A 21,067-nucleotide genomic window follows, 5' to 3' on the forward strand; every position below is an offset into this window, starting at 1 on the left:
TAGACTCTTCTTTTTATAGAAAAGGGAAATGAGGCCCAAGTAAGGTAAGAGAACTGCCTAAAGTTACACAGGCAAGAGATAGCAGAGGACTTGAACCCAAGTGCTCTGACTTCTGGGCCAGTGCTCTGCCTGAAATATTACCCTCATGTGTGACCTAAGAACCTAAACTGGGAGTGACTCCTTCATCCTCTGCCCTTGTCTCTAATGATTAACTGAAAGGAGAGGCAGATTTTGCAAGTATGAACCTGTCACTTTAGCATCATCTGTTGTGACCTTATGATTGAACGGTAGGCTTTATTTAGCAAAAACAAAAAAATCCCCAAAGGACACGAGCTGTTGCTTTTGGATCCAAACAGCCCTAAGGCAGTCACTGGTAATTTCCAAGGCTCTGATCCTTTTTACCTTCATCTCACTCATTTTGGGAGGGGATCTTCTAGAAGGAGAATTGGGTCATTATCCTCATCAACAAGAATATTCTTGAAGATCTTGGAGAGAAGCATAAGAATTAACTTATTTGGGGCAGGTTTTCTTAGCAACTGTTTCTTATATCTTTTAGCTTTTTGACACAATATCATTTTGTTTCTGATTGACTATTGGGCAGGATAGCCCATGGTGCATAGATGTTGCATGGAACCTATAGTACATAAGTTTTATGAAGGCAAGAGTTTTGTCTTTGTAAATCTAGCACTGGGTACAGGGCTCTGCATATACGAGTAGCTTGATAATTGGTTATAAAATGCAATAAAATAGAAAATAAACTTTAGTGTCAAAGACACTACTCTACTTGATCCTCTATCTACATTCTTTCCTCTATGCCATAGTGTTTCTAAGCAAAGGGATGACATGTTTAAAATAGTGCTTTTGATTAATGAGTCCAAGAGTAGCTGTGTCAAATGGACTAGAGACAGAAGTAGGAAAAACAGTTAAAAGTCAATTGCAAGTGTTGGAGATAGCAATATAGGAAAAAAGGAGGTATGCAAATTGACAAGGTCTGGGCTTTAAGCTGTAGGGTTTGAAATAGAAAGCAAATCATGGGGAATGGATGAAAAGTCTAGAGCACATAGAAGAAGCTCAAAAAATCAAAGTTGTTTGGAAAGGACCTGCTTTTGAAGCAAGTACATAATGCAGTAGAGGGATCCCTAATCTTAGGATCAAGAAAGATCTCAACTCAATTTTAGACATTTATTAGCTATGTGACCCTGAACCAGTCATTTAACTTCTTTCAGCTCAGTTCCTCATCTGTAAAATGGGGATGATAAGAGCGTCTACATCCCAAGGTTGTTGAGAGGATCATATGAAATAATTTGTGGGAAATGTTTGATAAAACATAAAGCTTTATGTAAATACTACCATCATCATCATTATTTATTATTAAACAACCAGTCCAATCCATTATCATATGGTTTGCATGTAAAAATCTCCACCAAAGGAAGAACAATTCCACTTTGGGATTTTTTTCCCCATCCATCATATTTGAATTTGCCCCTTTGCCACTTTGTCCTTTTGCTCTCAGTTCTGACCTTTGGGAACACAAGCCTGATTCCTCCTCCAGATTAGGGCCCTTCAAATAGCTGCACCTCACTTCCAAATTCTTCCTAAGTCTTTCTATCTCCAGGCTAAAAGTTCCAGTTCTTTTCGTCTATCTGCATGCTATGACCTTGATGACCTTCACCATTTTTGTCCCCCCTCCAGTTCACCAATCAATGCCCTTCCAAAATGTCTCACTCAGATTTGAATACAGTTCTCCTGACATGATCTGCTCCGGAGAATATCAGTCCCCTTTTCCTGAATGCTATACCAAAAGCTTATTGACTGAATTATTTCCAAATAATAATGAGTATTGATAATGTTACTAATCATCTATTATGTGCTAAGCTTGGTGACTAGCTTCAAAGAATTTAATGAAAATAGTGCAAGACTGAGTATCACTTGAAATCTGCTCTTGATACTTTTTTCTATGAGATTGTATGATGTCATTTTACCTCAGTTTTCTCATCTATCAATTGGGGTTAATGATAGTGACACCTCCTAGGGCTGCTACAAGGTTTATATGAGATCATATGGCAGGCCATAGGTTTAGAGCTGGAAGAGACTATGGAGGGCATTGAAGCTGTCTCCCCCCATTAGAGATTAAAACCTTATGACATAAAGGGATTTATGTCTATAGTAACTATGGTGGAATAAGAACCCAGCTTTTCTTGCTTGCAAGTCTGGTGCCAAATGTACTATAGCATTTTGCTTCTAAGCAAGACTCTTGTGAAGTGCTTTGTCTAAGATTATATAGATAGAAGTGGGATAATATACTTCAGGTGCTCTCTAAACCTTGAAATGCTATATAAATGTTATCTATAACTCCTTATCTTCCTTACTTTCACTAATAACCTGGAATGGAACACCAAAAATCATATGTGAAAGGAAGAGGAATTCGACATCTCTACATATAATAATTTCAGAACACAATACACACTTCTGGAGTACTTTGAGGAATAGAAAATCGTTTCTTGCCCACAATTCTGTAAAGTCAGAAAGAAAATTTCTTTTTTTTTTCCTCCCCTGAGGCTGGGGTTAAGTGACTTGCCCAGGGTCACACAGCTAGGAAGTGTTAAGTGTCTGAGAGCAGATTTGAACTCAGGTCCTCCTGAATTCAGGGCTGGTGCTCTATCCACTGCGCCACTTAGCTGCCCCCAGAAAGAAAATGTCTTATGATTAATTGATGTGGTCATGTGAGACATACTGCTTGGGATCCCTATAAGGGCCACACTAGTACAAAACTTTGCCTAATGAAAGCTATGGATATCACCAAGAGTTAATGTATTTGAAACCTTCCAAAGTGCTCCCAACACAGTATCATCCAAATGAAAATAGTCAGGATCATAATGGTCCTTTATGTCATTACCTAAGCAACTCCAGGGCTAAGTAATCCTGTCTCTACCCTCTGTGTTCTATTCTAAGGGATAAAATTTTCCTTTTTTATAGTTCAATGGGAACTTCCCTCTGTGATCCTGGAAAAAGCATCCTTCTATGAGAAATGAACAGATCTATTCCTTTCTGGTTTTATAAATTGAATTTTTTTTAAATTTTCTTAATAATTATCTTTTAGCTAGGGGCCTTTTCTTCCACATTTTAAAAAAAAGTTTTTATATCTTGAAGTTTTGACTTTTTGAAAATATAATCCCAATTGGAAGATTTTCCTTTGTTTACCAATCTCTGAAATCAATCTGAACCAATGAGAGAGACAAAATTGTTGCTATAACACTCAATGCAAAATTGGACAATGGGGTTAAGATGATCATTTTGTACTTACCTTGTGATCCTGGGTCTCACAGTACTTCAACTCTATGTAAAAAGAGAGAATCAGATCAGATGGCCTTAAAAAATCCTTATAATTCTAGATATTATGTATTCTTTACCCAAGGTTTCCACATTTCTAAGGATCAATTCACTTAAACAGAACTCCATCAGGGGTCTAGAAAGTTTGGTAAAGAACATATCCTTTTCTGCCATCTCATGGTGTCTTCTTGGTGACCTGGCATTCTTAATGGCCATGTCATGTAGAATGTAAGTTTTGGTGGGTTCCATCAATCCAGTGACATCCAGTCAATAATTATTAAGCACCTACTATGTGGACAAATCTCTGTTGGGAACTGGGGAACAAATCTGAAAAATGAAATAGTCTCTGATCTTGGCAAGGTTATATACTAACTATCCAGGGAATAGAAAACATTAAAAGAAAAAATTCACGCAGAAAGCTAATCAGCAAAGGCTTCTTCCTATGGGAGTTGGTACCTAATATGAATTTGAAAGGAGCTAAGGAATTTAAGAAGCCAAAGTGAGAAATATAAGCATATCAGGAAGGGGGGACAGTCTGGGGAAAGGGATGGGAGGAGAGATGGGGGAGGTGGGATATAGAATTCGGGAAATAGAAAATAAATCAGCTTGGTTTGAATATTACCAAACTGAAATGATTTCAACTACTGGTCTGGTGATGTGCTATTTGGATGCAAGGTCCACCTAGGTCCCTTGGCTCATCACAAAACTTTTGGCCTCTAGGTCATGACTTTTTTGGTCACAGTAAAGCATGAATTGAGAAAGATGGCTGGAGTAAGAATAAAGAAAACAGACTGAAAGAACTTTTTTTTTAATAACATTATCCCTTGTATTTATTTTTCCAAATTTTCCCTTCCCTCCCTCTACTCCCTCCCCTAGATGACAGGCAATCCCATACATTTTACATGTGAACAGTACAACCTAGATACAATATATGTGTGTAAATCCAATTTTCTTGTTGCACGTTAAGTAGGAGATTCTGAAGGTGTAAGTAACCTGGGTAGACAGACAGATATTAGTGCTAACAATTTACATTCACTTCCCAGTGTTCCTTCTCTGGGTGCAGTTATTTCTGTCCATCATTGATCAGCTGGAAGTGAGTTGGATCTTCTTTATGTTGAAGATTTCCACTTCCATCAGAATACATCCTCATACAGTATTGTTGTTGAAGTATACAGTGATCTTCTGGTTCTGCTCATTTCACTCAGCATCAAAGAACTTATTTTCTAAGGGAATTGTGTTTAAACCTTCTCTTATGAAGATATAAAGTCATAAAGAGAATGCCTAAGGAAAATCAGTTTTGTCTTTTGCAAAAAAAAAAAAATCTTTTGCCTTTAAAAACATTAGAGAGGTTAGATAACTAGTTATTGTGTCTCAGTTGATATGTATCCTGAGATTCCCTTCATTTAAATCCTTTCAAAAATTAACTTTTGATGGTTTGACATGGATTGAGATCAGATGCCAAAGGAAACAGAAGGAAGAAGATAAAAGAGTTTCTAATTGCTCTGAATGAATTCAACTCTTCCCAACAATGCTGTGAAGTATGTAGTTATTATTATTATTTTAATATTTTAATAGTTTTTATTTACCAAGTATATGCATGAGTAATTTTACAACATTGACAACTGCCAAACCTTTTGTTCTAATTTTTTCCCTCCTCCCTGCCCCCCAAGAGATGGCAGGTTGACCAATATATGTTAAATATAAATTAAATGCGATATATGTATACATGTCCAAACAGTTGTTTTGCTGTACAAAAAGAATCAGACTTTGAGACAGTGTACATTTAGCCTGTGAAGAAAATCCAAAATGCAGGCGGACAAAATGAGAGGGATTGGAAATTCTATGTAGTGGTTCATAGTCATCTCTTAGAGTTCTTTTGCTGGGTATAGCTGGTTTCAGTTCATTCCTGCTCTATTGGAACTGATTTGGTTCATCTCATGTATGTAGTTATTAATATGCCCATTTTACAGATGGGGATTTTGAGGAAGATAAAAGTTATGACTCGCCCAAGATCATACAACTAGGAAGGGTCTGAGACAAAATTTGAACTCGGGTATTCCTGACCAAGTGCAGTATTCTATCCACTTCAGCACTGAAGTTCTCATGGTATTCCTATGCAAAAGATAGAGCAGTATGATTGAATGTAAGGTTAGATGAATTCTAAAGTGAATAAATAACTAGACTCAGAGTAATTACACTAATGGTTCCTTGGCCATTCAGAAGTGAGTCTCCAGTAGAGACCTCAAGGATCTAGGCTTGCTGCAAAGCTCCTTCATATTTTACTAGTGACTTCAAAGCATAGATGGCATATGCATTAGATTTCTCAGATGACCCAAAGCTGAGATGAGGTAGTTAGCCCACTGAGTGACAGAATATGGGACTGAAATCATCTTGACAAACAAGATATGTAAGATGAAATTTAATAGTGTTCAGAGTGTGCTGTGGGTTGAATTATTTCCCAAAAACAAATACAAAGAGGAGGAAAAAGCAGGTGTAATATTGGGGCAGCTCAGGGCAGCTGTGAGGCCATCATTCAGAGAAAGGTCTCTCCATTGTACCTTTGGCTAATGGCCAGTATTCCTTTTTAATTTGTGTCTGAGAGGTATAGATTCTGGGCAGCTGGTTTCTGGGAAGTTTGCAAGTACACACAATGTCCTGATTTATCTTGTTGATGATTTAGGATATTGCATGATGTTGATCTTTGGGGTTGCAACACCCAGCTTTCGTGTAATTTGATGAATTTCTGCAGTCCCTCCTCTCCACACACTTAAAATCCTTCTAATTGGCTGAGCCACAGAGACTATAATGCCAGCCTGAGAGGCTGAAAATTCTGGATCTAAATTGGTAAGGGAGGAAGGAAAATGGACACGAAGTCAGGAGAAGCTTGGTTTCTAATTTTACCTTGAAGACTCACTACTGTGGACCAAAACCTAGTCTCTCTCAACTTCTATTTCCTTATCTGCAAACTGGAGATAATGTTTGTTGCACTTACATGGTGGGTTATTGAAAATTTTATTGATCTCTGATATCCTTGGTACTATAAACTTCCAATGAGGAAACTCTCTGTACAATATAAATCAGCACCTTTCTCTATGAAGAGTTGTCCAGACTGTTTAATGACTAGGGATATTTGTTAGAGAAGATTATTCCAGGCTCTTCTTTTTGTAAATAATGAAAATGGATCAAAGTGGTTTGATTCAGTTCATCTCAATTCAACAAACAGTCAAGTGCCTTTTGTGTATAAGGCAGTGTTGCCTAATGGATGGGAAGATAACCTCAGAATCACTAATAACTGGGGCCAATCTTCATCTTTGCCAACTCAGTCCTGACTCAAATGCACTTATGAATATGTGCCTATCTGCCAGGCACATCAGGTGCTGAGGATACAAATCGAGAAGTGAATATTCCTTCTCATCAAAGGACTTACCTGTTCCTGGGGAAGAAGAAGAGAGAGAGAGAGAGAGAGAGAGAGAGAGAGAGAGAGAGAGAGGAGTGAAAGAGGAAAAGAGAGAGAGGGAAGGGAGGGAGGGAGAGAAAGACACAGACACTAAGACAGACACACAAAGAAAGAGAGAGACAGAGACCAAGAGAGACTGAGAGAATAAGATGCAGAGTACCTACTCAGAAGGCTGGGATGAGTGCATGTGGAAGTGATGGGATATGAATGAGTACCCAGCAAAGGAATCAAAGATGAATGGCTGGTCATGTGCGGGAAGAGGCCAGAAAATCCCATGGCATGTGTGGTCTTGATGGCTCTGCCTCCACGATGCCCATCTGCTCTCCAACACATGCCCACCATTCTATCTCAGGTCTGCCTCATCATCTGCCTCTATGGTTGCAGAAGCTTTCAATTCACTTCATTTTAATTGTTTAATTCAATTCATTTTAATGCAACAAGCATTTGTGATGCATCAACTGAATTCCAGATGCTGTGTGGAGGAAACAAAGATGATTTCTGCACTCAAGGATGTTATATTCTATAGGGAAGGAGAAAGAACAATATGTATACATAAAATTAAACAATCTATGTAATTTTAGGGGGCATTAGATTTGGAAAGATCAGAAAAGTTTTCATGCCAAAGAAGGGGCTAGAGCCTTGAAGGACATCAGTGGCTCTAAGAAGGAGATAGAAGGAGCAGGAGGGGATATATTACAGACATGGAAGATTAGGCAAAGGCACGAGAGACAGATCATCATCTCTGAGGAATCGGGAGCTGGCCAGTCGATCTGAAATGTGAAGTTGGTGAAGGAGTAATTTGCAATCAGCCCCCAAAAGCAGGCAGGAGCCAGGTTATAAAGGTTTTAAAATCTAAAAAAGGAAGTTTGTATTTGCCAGGCTGTGCTTCAGGAATATTCAGGAATATGGGGAGACTTATCAGTTGTGTGATTTGGGCCAAGTGATTTAGTTTCTGTGGGTCTCAGTTTTCTCCACCTTAGAATGGGAAAAGGGGATAGAAATAATATTCAGACCCCAGTTTCAAATGATCAAAGATCTCTGAATCCAGTTTGCACCTAGGAAATGTTTTACAACTGTAATGGTGTAATATTTAAAGGACTTTGTGTATTAGTTAATTAAAGCATGAATGACTGATTTGTTTTAAATGGTTGATTAAAAATACCCTCCACAAAAATATTTGTCACCTTGGCAATATTAATTTTCTTAATTTATCTTAAATTTGATTGCAGTGAGCACCCCTAATTAACCTGATTTTTTGCTGATAATCACTCTCAATGGAATCAAATCAAAAATCCGGGGATGGATTGAGCGGCACTCAGAAAGAAGCAGCCCTCCGTGCACTCATTCAGCGCACAGGATATAGCTTGGTCCAGGTAGGAACTCTCAGTGATGTGCTGCCGAGCTCTTGTCTCAGCAACCTTGCATGTTGTCTGGTCTTGGTGGGGTTATGGCCTCACGAGGTCAACATTTGCGGGGTTATGGCCTCACAAGGTCAACATTTGCTCATCTCACTCCACAGATGGGTGATCACCTTCAAGGTAAGAAGTTCCTGGTGGGAAAGGTACTAAGCTTTTTATCCTTCAGCCAGAAGGATGATTTTGTTTTCCTTGGGTAGAATTAGGTCACAGATTCTGAGATGGAAAGGAATGTGAAGAACTTCTGACCTAGTTCCTCTATTTTACAGATGATTGGAGAATATATTCTCTAGCCAAGATTTAAACCCAGATCTCCTGAGCCCAAGGCTAGTTCTTTTTCTCCTATCCATCCACAGTGCTACTCCTAGCCTGAAGAATCAGCCTAGCATAATTACAATTTCAATTCAACAACCATTTGTTAAACATCTACTAAGTACAAGTCACTGTATCAAAAGTTTGAGAGACAAAACTGAAATAAAATACAATCACTGCTCTCATGGGGTTTACATTCTATAGGGACCTGGTTTTTTTTCTTTTTTGGAATTTCATCCACACAGGAAGCTCCCTGGTGAGAAAACTAGAGCTGTACTCAGAGCTAGGGTCACAGACCTCACCTGCCACATGCTGTCTGTGTGACCTTGGTGATGTCATGGTTTTTTTTTTCTTTTGAGGCTGGGGTTAAGTGACTTGCCCAGGATCACACAGCTAGGAAGATTTGAACTCAGGTCCTCCTGAATTCAGGGCTGGTGCTCTATCCACTGCTCCATCTAGCTGCCCCCATAACTTCCATTTCTACTGACAATTCTAAGGGACTGTAAGTTGCAAACTACCAACATTGGTAGATTTGGCAGTATACAACATATGAACTCTTGTTGAATCAAATAGAACACATAAATAGAAATGTAGATGCATTGTAACTTGATTCTATTGAATAAATGTCCTTGCAACACTATACTTGATAGAGTTTTAAAGAAACATAAGGGGGAAAGAAAGAGAGAGAGAGAGGAAGAAGGAGAGAAGGACGGAGGGAGGGAGGAAGAGAGAGGGAGGAGGGAAAGAAGGAGGGAGGGAGAGAGGAAGAGAGGGAGGGAGGGAGAGAGGAAGAGAGGGAGGGAGGGAGAGAAGGAAGAGAGGGAGGGAGGGAGAGAAGAAAGGAAGGAAGGAAGGAAGGAAGGAAGGAAGGAAGGAAGGAAGGAAGGAAGGAAGGAAGGAAGGAAGGAAGGAAGGAAGGAAGGAAGGAAGGAAGGAAGGAAGGAAGGGCTGGGTCTGGTTGAAGGAAATCTTCATCTCTTGATGGAATGATGTTTATGCAAATGAAAGAAGCCCAGAAGGAGTTCCCTTTCACAAGAATTGGAAGGTTAGGGAGTGGGAAGAGAATTTAGAAATAAAAAAAAAAAAAAGATGGAGAAAGGAGGGAGTATGGTGCAGTGACATGAACATAGGCTCTGGAGTTAAAGGAAGTGGACTGGAATCGCAGTTCTGCCTCCTCTTTTTTTTGGATCCCTTTAAACACATTACTTAATCCCTCTAGGTCTATTTCCCCATGCACAAAATGAGCAGGTACGGAGTTGGACCATGTGACAAAGTTCATTCCTTCTCCAAGTCTATAATATGATAGGTTAGGATTTGAAATAAAAACACAAAAGGCAAAATAGATTATTTCATAAAATTAAGAATTATTTCCATAAAAATGCAACTAGGATAAGAAAAATAAGATAAGAAGAATGGTGGGGAAGGGACTATATTTGTAGCAAACACTTGGGAAAAAAGGTTTCAGAGACATATAGAAAGAGTAGCTCTTATATTGCTGAGATTGTGTAGCCTGAAAGTATCCATTAGGAGTACTAGATGTGTCTGTCTGAACTTTATAAAATGGCAGTAGAATTAGGTTAGATTTCAGGGGGTGGGCTCTAGCTCCAATCTTCCAATCATAAAATCCCTCCATCTCTCAGAAGTTCATTTGATTAAAAATATGAGACACTCACCTCATGAGTCCTCCCAACTCTATTAGCGTCTGAGTTGGATTCATGACTACATATCTGGCTCCTCACGCTTCTACAGGAAAGAACATTGGGTGCTCAGTTTGGGAATCCTAGCATTAGAAAAGACTTTGGGGACCATCCAGCCCAGTCTGAACTTAGCAAGCCCCCACCCCAATAGCCTCCAACATGGTAGTAGTGGCTCATGCCTTTACTTGGAGCTCTCCAGTGACATAGAACCCCCCATTTTCAAAGGAGCTTGTAATATTCTGGGTTCATTCCAATTTTTAGGGACTTTTTGCTTACAGTGAGCAGAAATCTGCTGCTCAGCCACCTCCACCATTATGTAACCTTGATTAAGACTGGGTAATAATGAAGACTTTCTTTTTAATAGGGCTTTCAGGTACGCAAAGTACTCTCATTTGGTTTTCATAATCTGTGAGGTAGATGCTATTATTATCCCATTTTACAGGTGAGGAGACAGATTTATAGGTATTAAATGAGTTTTACAAGGTCACACAGCTGATAAGTGTCTGAAGAGGTATTTAAATCCACCTCTTTCTGATTCCACCTCTTTCTGACTCCAAGGACGCCACCCTCTCCACTACAACCTATTGCCCCTTGTTTGGTCCTTGGTGGCAAGGCAGAACCAATCCCAACCTTCCTGTGCAAGCTAACTCTTCAAAACAATCAACACTTATTAAGCACTTACTATATTCCAGACTACTTAAATCAAACAAACCTAAGAGATCCAGTATAAGAGTACTGAATGACCTTAGGCAAGACATGATAACCTCTCCATGACTCAGTTTCTTCATCTGAGTTCCCTTCCAGTTCCAAATTCCATGAAATCTGGTAATATCAAGTATTCAGGCATCCTGAGATTCTAGGGATCAAAAAATATTTCTGGGAATTGACTGAGGCTGTACCTCTTCTTTGGCTTCTGCTATCGCCATGGAACATCATCCACAACTGGGTACCTAACAGGCCACCTCATGGGTGCTCTCTTACTTCTGCTTCCCCAGCCTAAAAAATCAAGATCAAATGAACCCAGAGTAAGGGAGCAACTGCTTAGAAGAATGGCCAAGCCAGGTGGCCTTAGCATTCACTACTTCATCTTTTTTCAGGAGGTAAAGACCCTCCCACTTTAAATCTATATATCCCCAAATTCTAATCACTGTTTTTTGCCATCAGCACCAGTATCATGAAGCTGTTAATCATCTCTTTGGAGGATACACTGAAAAGAAGCACATTTAGATATAAATTAAACTAATTACTTGGTGAGCCAATGTTTTGTTATTCTAACAAAAGAGCACTGTTCTTTAATTCACCAAGTGTCTTAATTGTCCCATGTGCTTTTCCAACTCCCGAACCATAGTTCTAATCTTGCTATAAATTAATTCACGTGTAGTTAACAAACGTCCCAAACATGTGTCAGTTTTCTTATCAGATATTTATTTGTTTCAGTTTCTCTACACTGTTGACTTTCCAACCATTCTGAAGGTGCATTTGTCTCTGGGAAAAAAAATATAATAAATGGTCATAAAATCACTTCCAAGGAACCTCCAAGCTATCTAGTGTAATTTCTGTTTGGGGGAAGAAGGGGAAGAATGAAAGAAGAGAGAGAGAGAGAGAGAGAGAGAGAGAGAGAGAGAGAGAGAGAGAGAGAGAGAGAGAGAGAGAGAGAGAGAGGCAGAGAGAGAGAGAAAGAGAGAGAGACAGAGAGAGAGAGAGAGAGAGAGAGAGAGAGAGAGAGAGAGAGAGAGAGAGGGAGAGAGAGAGAGAGAAAGAGAGAGAGAGAGAGAAAAAGAGAGAGAGAGAGAGAAAGAGAGAGAAAGAGAGAGAGAGAGAGAGAGAGAGAGAGAGAGAGAGAGAGAGAGAGAGAGAGAGAATAGACCAAATGAAAGGGAGCCTGCTATCTTCCAATGCATCTCATTCCATTAGGGAGTACTGTTAGGAAATTTTTCCAGATATTAATCCTAAATCAGCTCTTCTACAACTTTCAGTTACTGTATCTGGGTAGTCTGCTCTCTAAATTTAAGCAATAAAAATATAGTCTAAATCCCTTAGGTACCTGAAGACAATTTCTCACTTGAGTCTTCTCATAGATATAAATATAGATGTATACATAGGAATATGGGCATGTACATGTATGTGGGTGTACATATATATGTATTATATATATATTTGTATAACACATATGCTTGTGCTGACACTATCAATTTGGCTTTTGGGGAAAATCCCCTTGGTCCCTTCAGAATATGAGCTGGAGTGGGCTGAGACTTAAGAGACGCTAAGAGGCTTCTGTTCTTAAGAGTCCAGGTGCTTGTTGGGTGGCAAAAGGTGAAGTCCTGAATAAGGGGATAACTGGGTGTGGGCAGAGAAGGGGCTTCTATGTGAAAGGTGAGGGGAAAGGAGAAACAAAATATGGCAATTTCTAGGATGTGTGAGGTGACAGAGAGTGTGTTGAGTCCAGGAGGTCACCAAGGTTCTGAAGGGAGATAACTGGAAGAAAAACAGTGTCTTCAACAGAAATAGGAAATGCTAGAAAGAGGGTAGGTTTGGGGAAAAGAGAATTTATTCTGTTTTCAACATGTTTGTTTTGAGTTGCTCGTGGGAATATGCATATACATGCATATATGCATGTGTGCATGTATATGTATATATACACCTTATATTGAGTATATTTTAATTTTAATAAACACTATGATCTATTCAAACTAGTCATATTATATACATAAATATACATATATACTTTCTATAGAAATGTTTTATTTGATATTCATAATATATAATTCATTAATAATATTTACACACACACACAGTTCCATGGACAACTCAAATGAATATGTCCAAAACAAAACAGATTTTCTCCCCCCACCCCCTCAACCCACCTTGTCTTAAGTCTCAGCCCACTCCATACTCCGAAGGGTCCAAAGGGATTTTCCTAAGATTACAAACTATATTCAATAAACTCCAATGGCTCCCTATTACCTCTGGGATCAAATATAGATTGATGTGGCATTTAAATTCCCTTCATAACTTGACTCTTTCTATCCTTACTCCATATTATTCTTCTCTACAAACTCTACAAATGAGCCACTCCGGCTCACTATTGGTGGCACAGATGGTGCACCATCTCACTTAATAATGATAAGTCATTATTCTTACTTAATAATGATAAGTAATTATTCTGACCATTCCTCAGGCCTGGAATATACCCCTCCTCACCTCTCTGCCTTAGGAAATTCTTCATTTCCTTCAGGCTCAACTCAAGAATTATGTCTGAAGTCTTTCCTAGGGCCTCAACTAATTGGGCTTCCTCTTCCTTGCCCACCCAAATCAGCTGGCATTTGCTTTGCAAGTGTTTTGCTTATCTTGCTGCATGTGCACACTCTGCCCCCTCTGAGATGTATTTGGGGTTAGTGTAGGTTCCTGAGGGCACTAATACTTTTGCTATTGATTAAAAATCCCTAGATCCTAGTTCAGTATCTGACACATATTAGGAAGTTTTTTTTTTTTAACTTAGATTTTCAAGTGTTTTTTTTCCCTTAACTTAGATTTTCAAGTGTTTTTTTTTCCCTTAACTTAGATTTCCAAATGTTCATTTCAGCTAGGAAAGTTTTTGTTAATTTTTCAGTTATTTAAAATTTTAATATAGACCTTCAAGATGTTTTCAACTGAGGAGACACTGAACACAGAACCTAGTCCCCATTCAGACAAGTAATCTATACAAGTCTCCAAAGTGATTGATGATAAAATTCTGCAAAGCTTCCCACTGAGAAAAGAGGCACTTTTCTAGTTCTAGAGGGAAATTTAAAGTCATCAAATCCAGTTAGTAGAAACCAAGACATTCAGCATAATGAAGACATTTCTATGTCTGTGGGGATGGGAATTGCTGAATGGGGAGAAACTATTTTCTTTTTTGTTATTATTTGTAAGAATTCTCTGAGGATTAAAAATTAGGACTGAAAAAAATCAGTGTTCATTTTGTATATCTTATTTTATTCCATTAAATGTGAATAATGCTACAAAATTGCTAGTACAACAACTGTTACCACTAGAAGAGAAACGCTGTAACTAAAGTTAATGTTGCCACATTAAACCAAATAAGTCAAGTAAATATTAAGGTTTGTGACATTACAGATGTAACACATCACACTGTTGTTACAAGAGTAACAACTGTTGATGCTACAAGTGTAGCAAATGTTAACAAAGGAAGCTGAGGTTTACAAGTGTACATGACAGGACAGTCTCATTTCTTGTTTGATGCCTTGGAAGATAAAGAAGGCAGAGTTGTGATCTTGATAGCAGCGGGTTTAGCTATTCATGTGCCAAGATACATCGAGAGAACATTTTACTTTGGGATTTTAGCTTAGTAACTTTTGTTTTTCCAGCACAATATCATATATTTAAAACAAATAGAAAATAGAAAAAGAAAAAACAATAACCATATGCACAGCAGACCATAAGAGAGGTTTTAAAATAAAAAAACATTTTTTTAAATTTCAAGAAAGCCTATATAATAAATATTCAGAGCTGTACATCTTTTCTTTGATCCCTTGTGAGTTTTCTTTTGTTCTCTGCTCTATGTCCACTTTTTAATTTATTCTTTTTTCCCTTCCTTTCCCCAATTCCCCCAAGAAAACTATAATTAAGTACAGAGATAGATAGATAGATAGAGACAGATGTGCATGTATGTATCAATATACACACATTATATTTTTAATTTGTATGTGTGTGAACATATATCTAGATATCTATAATCCTACGCATGTATACATTCATAGACATCCATAAAAGATTGTCTAATCTTGGCTGTCCTGTTTTTCTGAAGTGGATAACATTATCCTTTATAAGCCTAAGTCTTTCCATATTTTTCTAAATATATCAAGTCACCTTTCCCTCCATCACATCAATATTCTAACCTATCTAGTTATTTTAAATATTCTAAAACAATGTTAATATGGCTGTCATGTTGTGTAGTTTCCCCATTTTCTCTTTTAGTTTCAATTTTGTCTGAGATCAATGATTACTACTCTTGTTTATTCCCCATAAATTCCATTCCCGATCATTATTATATTTGTATGTATATCATTTCCTATCCCTGCTGACTCATCTGCTTTACTTCTACCCATTACTTTCTCTTGCTACCTCCCAAGTATTCTTCCCTTATCCTCTCCCCCTATCTTTTTCCTTCCTCTTTATTCCATTCCTATTGATCTACACACACTTCTGTGAACCCCTTATCCTTTTCCCTCCCTCTCTTATTTCTTTATAAATTTAGAAGACTTTTGTATCCTTCTAAATATATATGTATTGTCCCCTCTTTAACCCATTCTCAATGTGAGTAGGATTCCAGTACTACCATGCTACCTTGTCAGTTCCTCTCACACCTCATTTGTATAACATAATTATTCCTCTTACCATTATTTGTACAGTTCTGCTCCTTAGAATCACAGCATAATCAGCTCTATCCCAATCTTTCCTTTGAACTTCCCAATTACTAATGATAATCTTAGGCATATGGTTCACATTTTTACATATAAAAAATAGTTTGTCATTATTGAGTCCCTTCAAAGTAGTTGTTGATATTTACCTTCTATTTCTCTTGGTGGCACAGTGTTTTATAGGATTGATCTAATTCTTTATGCATCCTTTCAACTAATTGAAGTCCCAAGAATCATAGAGAACTGTCACAGCAACTGGATTCAGAATCAAAGGACCTGAATTCGAATTTTAGCTCTGCCCCTTTACTTCCTGAATGATCTCTGAGTTCCTTAGCTCTCAGTTTCACAGAACAGTTGCTAGTTGGAAAGAACCAGAGAGACTATCTGGTCCAAGCTATACCCAACTGGAATGACCCCAACAATTGAACCACAAGTCATCATGTCACCTAAGCCTGAAATCTTTCAATCAGGACAGATTCCCTTACTCCCAAAATGGTCCATTGCATTCTGGGACAGTTCCTAAATTGACCTTTTGACTATTTGTACGCACTATTCCCTGTTCCCTCCTCTAGAGTTGAGCAGTATATTCTAATCTACCTTCCACATGATAGTCAATGAAATACTTGAAGATCACCGTCATGTTCTAGCACACGTTGGGGACAGATTGGCTCTGTATTTAAATGATATTAAAAACTCACAGGAAAAAACTCCCTCTACCAATGTAGAAGCACAATTGTTTTGGCCCTTCTAGATTTAGAGAGTTGCCTGAGCATTGCCCACAGACAATATGTGTCAGAGGCAGCATTTGAAAGCAAGTCTTCCTGATATGTCTGGCTCTCTATTCCATATGCCATGCTGCCTCTCACCTGACATAGCTAGTACCTGATTGATTAAAATAAATCCACCATGTGTTAGGGACATTTCACTTTACTTATGGATGAAACAAAGGAGTTAGAGTGGATGATTTTCAGCCAGTGGTCCAAAGCCAGCCTGAAAGAGAGGTCATTTGTGGGGTAAGGAGTTGTACGGTGAAAAGAGTTCTAGCATATATCAGAGAAACTAGGTTCAAATCCTGCTTTGCTCCTATCTACAAGTCACTTAAATCCTTGAACCTCTTCAGATTGCTCAACTAGAAAATGATTTGAACTTTATGGCCTCTGAGAACCCTTTCACCAGTACCTCTATGGCCCTAAAGTCGTTGTCTTTCTGAGGTCATTAAATAATTTAACATGGCACCAGATCGCACTCACCCAGAAGGAAGATTGAAATTGGGACAAGGTTGGAGGAACTATATTACCTGAATATTTCTATTTCTGGGTTCCTTTTCTTATCACCTTGAAAGACAAACACAGCTGTCTGTGATGGAATGTTGTAGGTTATTTGATAACAATGACCAATCAGCTCTCCAATTGCCAGCCAAGCCAAGCACCCACAGGAGTTTCAAGAAACTCTGTTGTATGAGGTTTTTACTTTGGATGCTGATTCTCAAAAAAAAATCCAAGGAGATACTGGGGGAAATGCCTGAAATAAATAGCACACCTGCGTTCTATGGGCATTTCATTCCTATGAGTTAATGGGGACCTGACTTTTAAGCATAAGTAAAACTTAAGTTTAAGTAGCATTAACCCAATCGAGAAGAAATTGAATCCCTTATACAGATCAATTTCATCAGAGGAAGGCTAGAGCCCAGAAACACTCCAGAATAGGCTTCTACTTTTACTTGACAAGCTCTGAGGCATGGTTGGTTGAGTATAGACATGGAGGCAGAATAATGGGTTTGAATCCTGTTTCTAATATGGATTAACTCTGGGAAAGACCCTTAAGCTCTCTCAGTTTGGGTTTGTTCACCTATAAAATAGGTATAATAACAATTATACATTTATAGCATGGTGGAATACTATGTGAAGCAAAAGAGGCAGCAAGGCAGCATAGTGGGTGGAGTGCTGGACTTAGATTCAAGAAAAGCTGGGTTCAAATCCTGCTTTGGATAAGTATTATCTGTGTCCAATAATTTAATATTGCTGAGCCTCAGTTTCCTCATATATAAAGTGAGGGGGCTGGTCTTGAAGGCCTCATAAGTCCTCACTAGCTCTTACTTTTTCATTCTAGTAGCACAGGAAAAATCTGGATTTGAAGTATATGAATTAAATTCCAGTTCTGCTCCTTATCATCTGCTTAATTTTAGATGAGTTCTTTTTTTTTCCTGATCTTCAAGTTCTTCATCCATAAATTAAGGGAATTGTATGACGGTTCCTTTCCATTTTCAGTCCTGTAAATTTATGACACTTCTCTCTGGACTCAATTTCCTCATCTTTAAATTGGAAGATTGAGAGTGGCTAGCCTATATAATCTCTGGAGTCTCTTGCAGCTCCAAACTTTTGAATCCAAGTCAACTTGGTAGTAAAGTAGATAGAGCTCCAAATCTAGAATCAGGAAAACCTGAGTTCAAATCCAGCTTCAGATACTTCCTAGCTATGTGACCCTGGGCAAGTCACTTAACTCTGCCTCAGTTTCCTTAACTGTAAAATGAACTGGAGAAGGAAAGGGCAAACCACTCCCTTCTGTTTTCCAATGAAACTGCAAATGGGATTATGAAGAGTCAAACATGGCTGAAATGACTAAACATTTCTTCTCATTGTATCTCAGCTTCTTCCTTTGAAAGAGGACCCTCTATCTAGGGTCCTTTCTAACTTTAAAATCATTTATCCTGTTTGACTATACATATATATATATGTATATATATACATATATAGAAAGAGAGAGAGAGACAGTAAATGGGAAGTGATCTCAGAACAATGGAGGTTGAGGTAAGAGGGAAATGTCTCTTGCATAAGGTGTGAGATTGGAACATAACCTCCAAGGAAGCCAGGGAAGTCATGAAGAATAAGTGAGGAGAACAAGTATTCTCAGCATGGCGGCAGCAGCACAAATGCACAGAACTAGGGTATGGGTATCATATTTGAGTCCAAGCAAGGAGGCCAGCATCACTGGATTATAAGGGGACTGGGATATAAGAAGACTGGAAAGCTAGAAGGGGTCTAAGTTTGTGAGGATTTTAAGAACTCAGAGGTTTTTGTAGTGGATCTTGGAGGTAAGAAGGGCTTTCTGAAGAGTCTTCAATGGTGAGATGAAATGGTAAGCCCTGCACCTTGTTAGCTGAGTGAGCAGAGTAGACAGGGACTGTTGACTTATTGAATAATGAAAGTTGAAGACTTCAGAGGGCTTTATTGCCACACTAAGGAGCCTGAACGTTCCTGAGGAGCTGTTCTACTTTTTGACTTGAGGGATGAAGTTAGATGTGGAATATATGAGAAATACTCAAGATCATGGATGATATCACAGAAATCTAGAAATTTTGAAGCTATGAAGAGACCTCAGTTATGATCTACTTTAACCTACATCCCAAAAAGAATCCCCCAGAAAGTCTGCAGTGGATCTGTTTGAAGCCTATCCATGAGAGACAGCCCACTAATGAATAAGGCAGAGCATATGAATGTTTGAAGTGGAGCCTATTTTACTTTTTGGTAACTGAGTTTTAGAAAGCTTATCAAGCCTAAATTTGCTTCTTTACAATTTTGATGTTTTCAGATAATAGGGCTAGGTGTAAATTCTATTGATTAGCATTTAGAGCTCTTCCAGCCTGATCCTTTCATATCATTCCCCACTTTAACAACTCCCACCCCAATATACCCACACCGCTCCCTGCACTCTATGACCCAGCTATTCTGGTCTGCTTATTCCTCATTCAGGACATTCTCTCCCACCTATGCCTTTGTACTGGTTGTCCTCCAACTTGCAATGTTCTCTCTCTCTCTCTCCATTTCCTAGATCCTTTGATGTATTTCAGGCCTCAGCTCTAATGTCAACTTCGGCAAGATATTTTCCCAGTCCCTTCCTTCACAGGGATAAAGTTTTGGATAAATAAAGCCTTGGAATAAATCATCATATTCCCCATTAGAATATAAACTCTTAAAGAATAGAGATACATTTTGCCTTAGAGATCATCTCATATAAAATTTAAAAAGTCTCTTTATTGAGACTTAGAAAGGTGAAACAGTCACACATCTAGTTCAAAGAAGATCCCAAGTCTCAGGGAAGCATAGAACTGGAATGAATGTCATTGAAGGTCATTTAGTCTAATGCTCATAAATGAGAAGACTGAGTCCCAGAGAAGTTAAGTGTTAGTTAAGATCCCAGAGGTTGAACACTTTCTTTTGTAAAATCAACTGATTCCTAGCCTACTTCTCTGTCCACCAGGAATCACATGATTTATCCCAAGACATATTCTTTTTTTAAGGAAATCCCTTAACAATGGATTTCACATCCCTTGAGAAGGAGCCGACTGTGGGATATAGTCAGAAATTCCCCTCTAACTCTGGGATTCTGTGAGATGGTAATTGACTTGCTTAAGGCAAGTAGAAACTAGAACAGCCAAGATTTGAACTCAGCTCTTCTGACTACAAATTACAGGCTCTCTGTCCTTACACTGACTTCTTCCCCAAGAAACAAGCACTAACTCACTGTAATCAGTTGGTTGTTGTCCTTAGTTCTTGAAGAAGACCAAATTGGTATCACTATGTCAGAGTTGAGTTATAGGGTACCCGACTGTGGCTGATCAGACCAATAGGAACTCGGGATGCTCTGCCACAGGTTGGACACAAAGAGTCCCTATGAACATTTGAGATAGCTTCTCTAATTTGGCACAATTCACATTTCCTTTGGGCTAATTCACTTCTGCTGTGCTCATAGAGCATGGCATCTTTTCTGATGAGAGCATGTCATGTTGGGTGGTCCTGTGCCAGGATCTCCCATGTTGCACAATTGATTCTAAAGTTCTTAAGAGAGACCTTAACAGTGTCTTTGTATTGCTTTTTCTGATCACATTTTGAGAGCTTGCCCTTTACGAGTTCTCCATAAAATAGCTTCTTTGGGAAGGGTACATTTTGTTTTTGAGCAATGTGGCCAGCCCAATGGAGTTGTGCTCTCTGCAGTAGAGTCTTCCCTGAACACCCCCCCCCACACACACACACACACACAACTCTGACTCACTATAATGACAACTTTTTAAAAGCAGATTTTGCAAAGTATACATGATGAGATAAATTAGCAAGGACTTTGATGAATCATCAATTGAAAAGTCTAGTAAAACCTCAGGGTGGGAGGGGAGAAAATAATTCCTTTATCTTCCTGGGAAGCAATGCAACATGGTGGAGAGTTTGATTTGGAGCCAGAGGTCTCAGATTGGGATCTTTATGATAACCAGTGTGACCTTGGTCTTGTCACATAACCTCTTACCAGAAAGGATCTCAGCAGCCATCTAGTCCACCCAAACTTGAAGGAATTATCACTTTCACAAAGTCAACAAGGGGTTCACCAGCTTCTGCTTGAAGACTTCCATGGAGAGAGATTTCTATAGAGAGAGCATCTATCACTTCC

At 38.7% G+C, this 21,067-nt stretch overlaps 1 protein-coding gene across 2 annotated transcripts in view; it reads left to right on the forward strand.

Annotated features, from left to right (window-relative positions):
• The window catches only part of A1CF (APOBEC1 complementation factor), a 95,098-nt gene that overhangs the window by 23,307 nt on the left and 50,724 nt on the right, over positions 1–21,067 (forward strand). For both annotated transcript variants that reach the window (XM_074297070.1, XM_074297071.1), the window contains exon 2: positions 8,017–8,160. In XM_074297070.1, the coding sequence (XP_074153171.1) occupies positions 8,062–8,160 (99 nt within the window). In that variant the 5' untranslated portion in view covers positions 8,017–8,061. The remainder of the gene's footprint in view (positions 1–8,016; positions 8,161–21,067) is intronic.

The sequence above is a fragment of the Sminthopsis crassicaudata genome, chromosome 2 (assembly GCF_048593235.1).
Source record: "Sminthopsis crassicaudata isolate SCR6 chromosome 2, ASM4859323v1, whole genome shotgun sequence".
NCBI classification, from domain to species: Eukaryota; Metazoa; Chordata; class Mammalia; order Dasyuromorphia; family Dasyuridae; genus Sminthopsis; species Sminthopsis crassicaudata.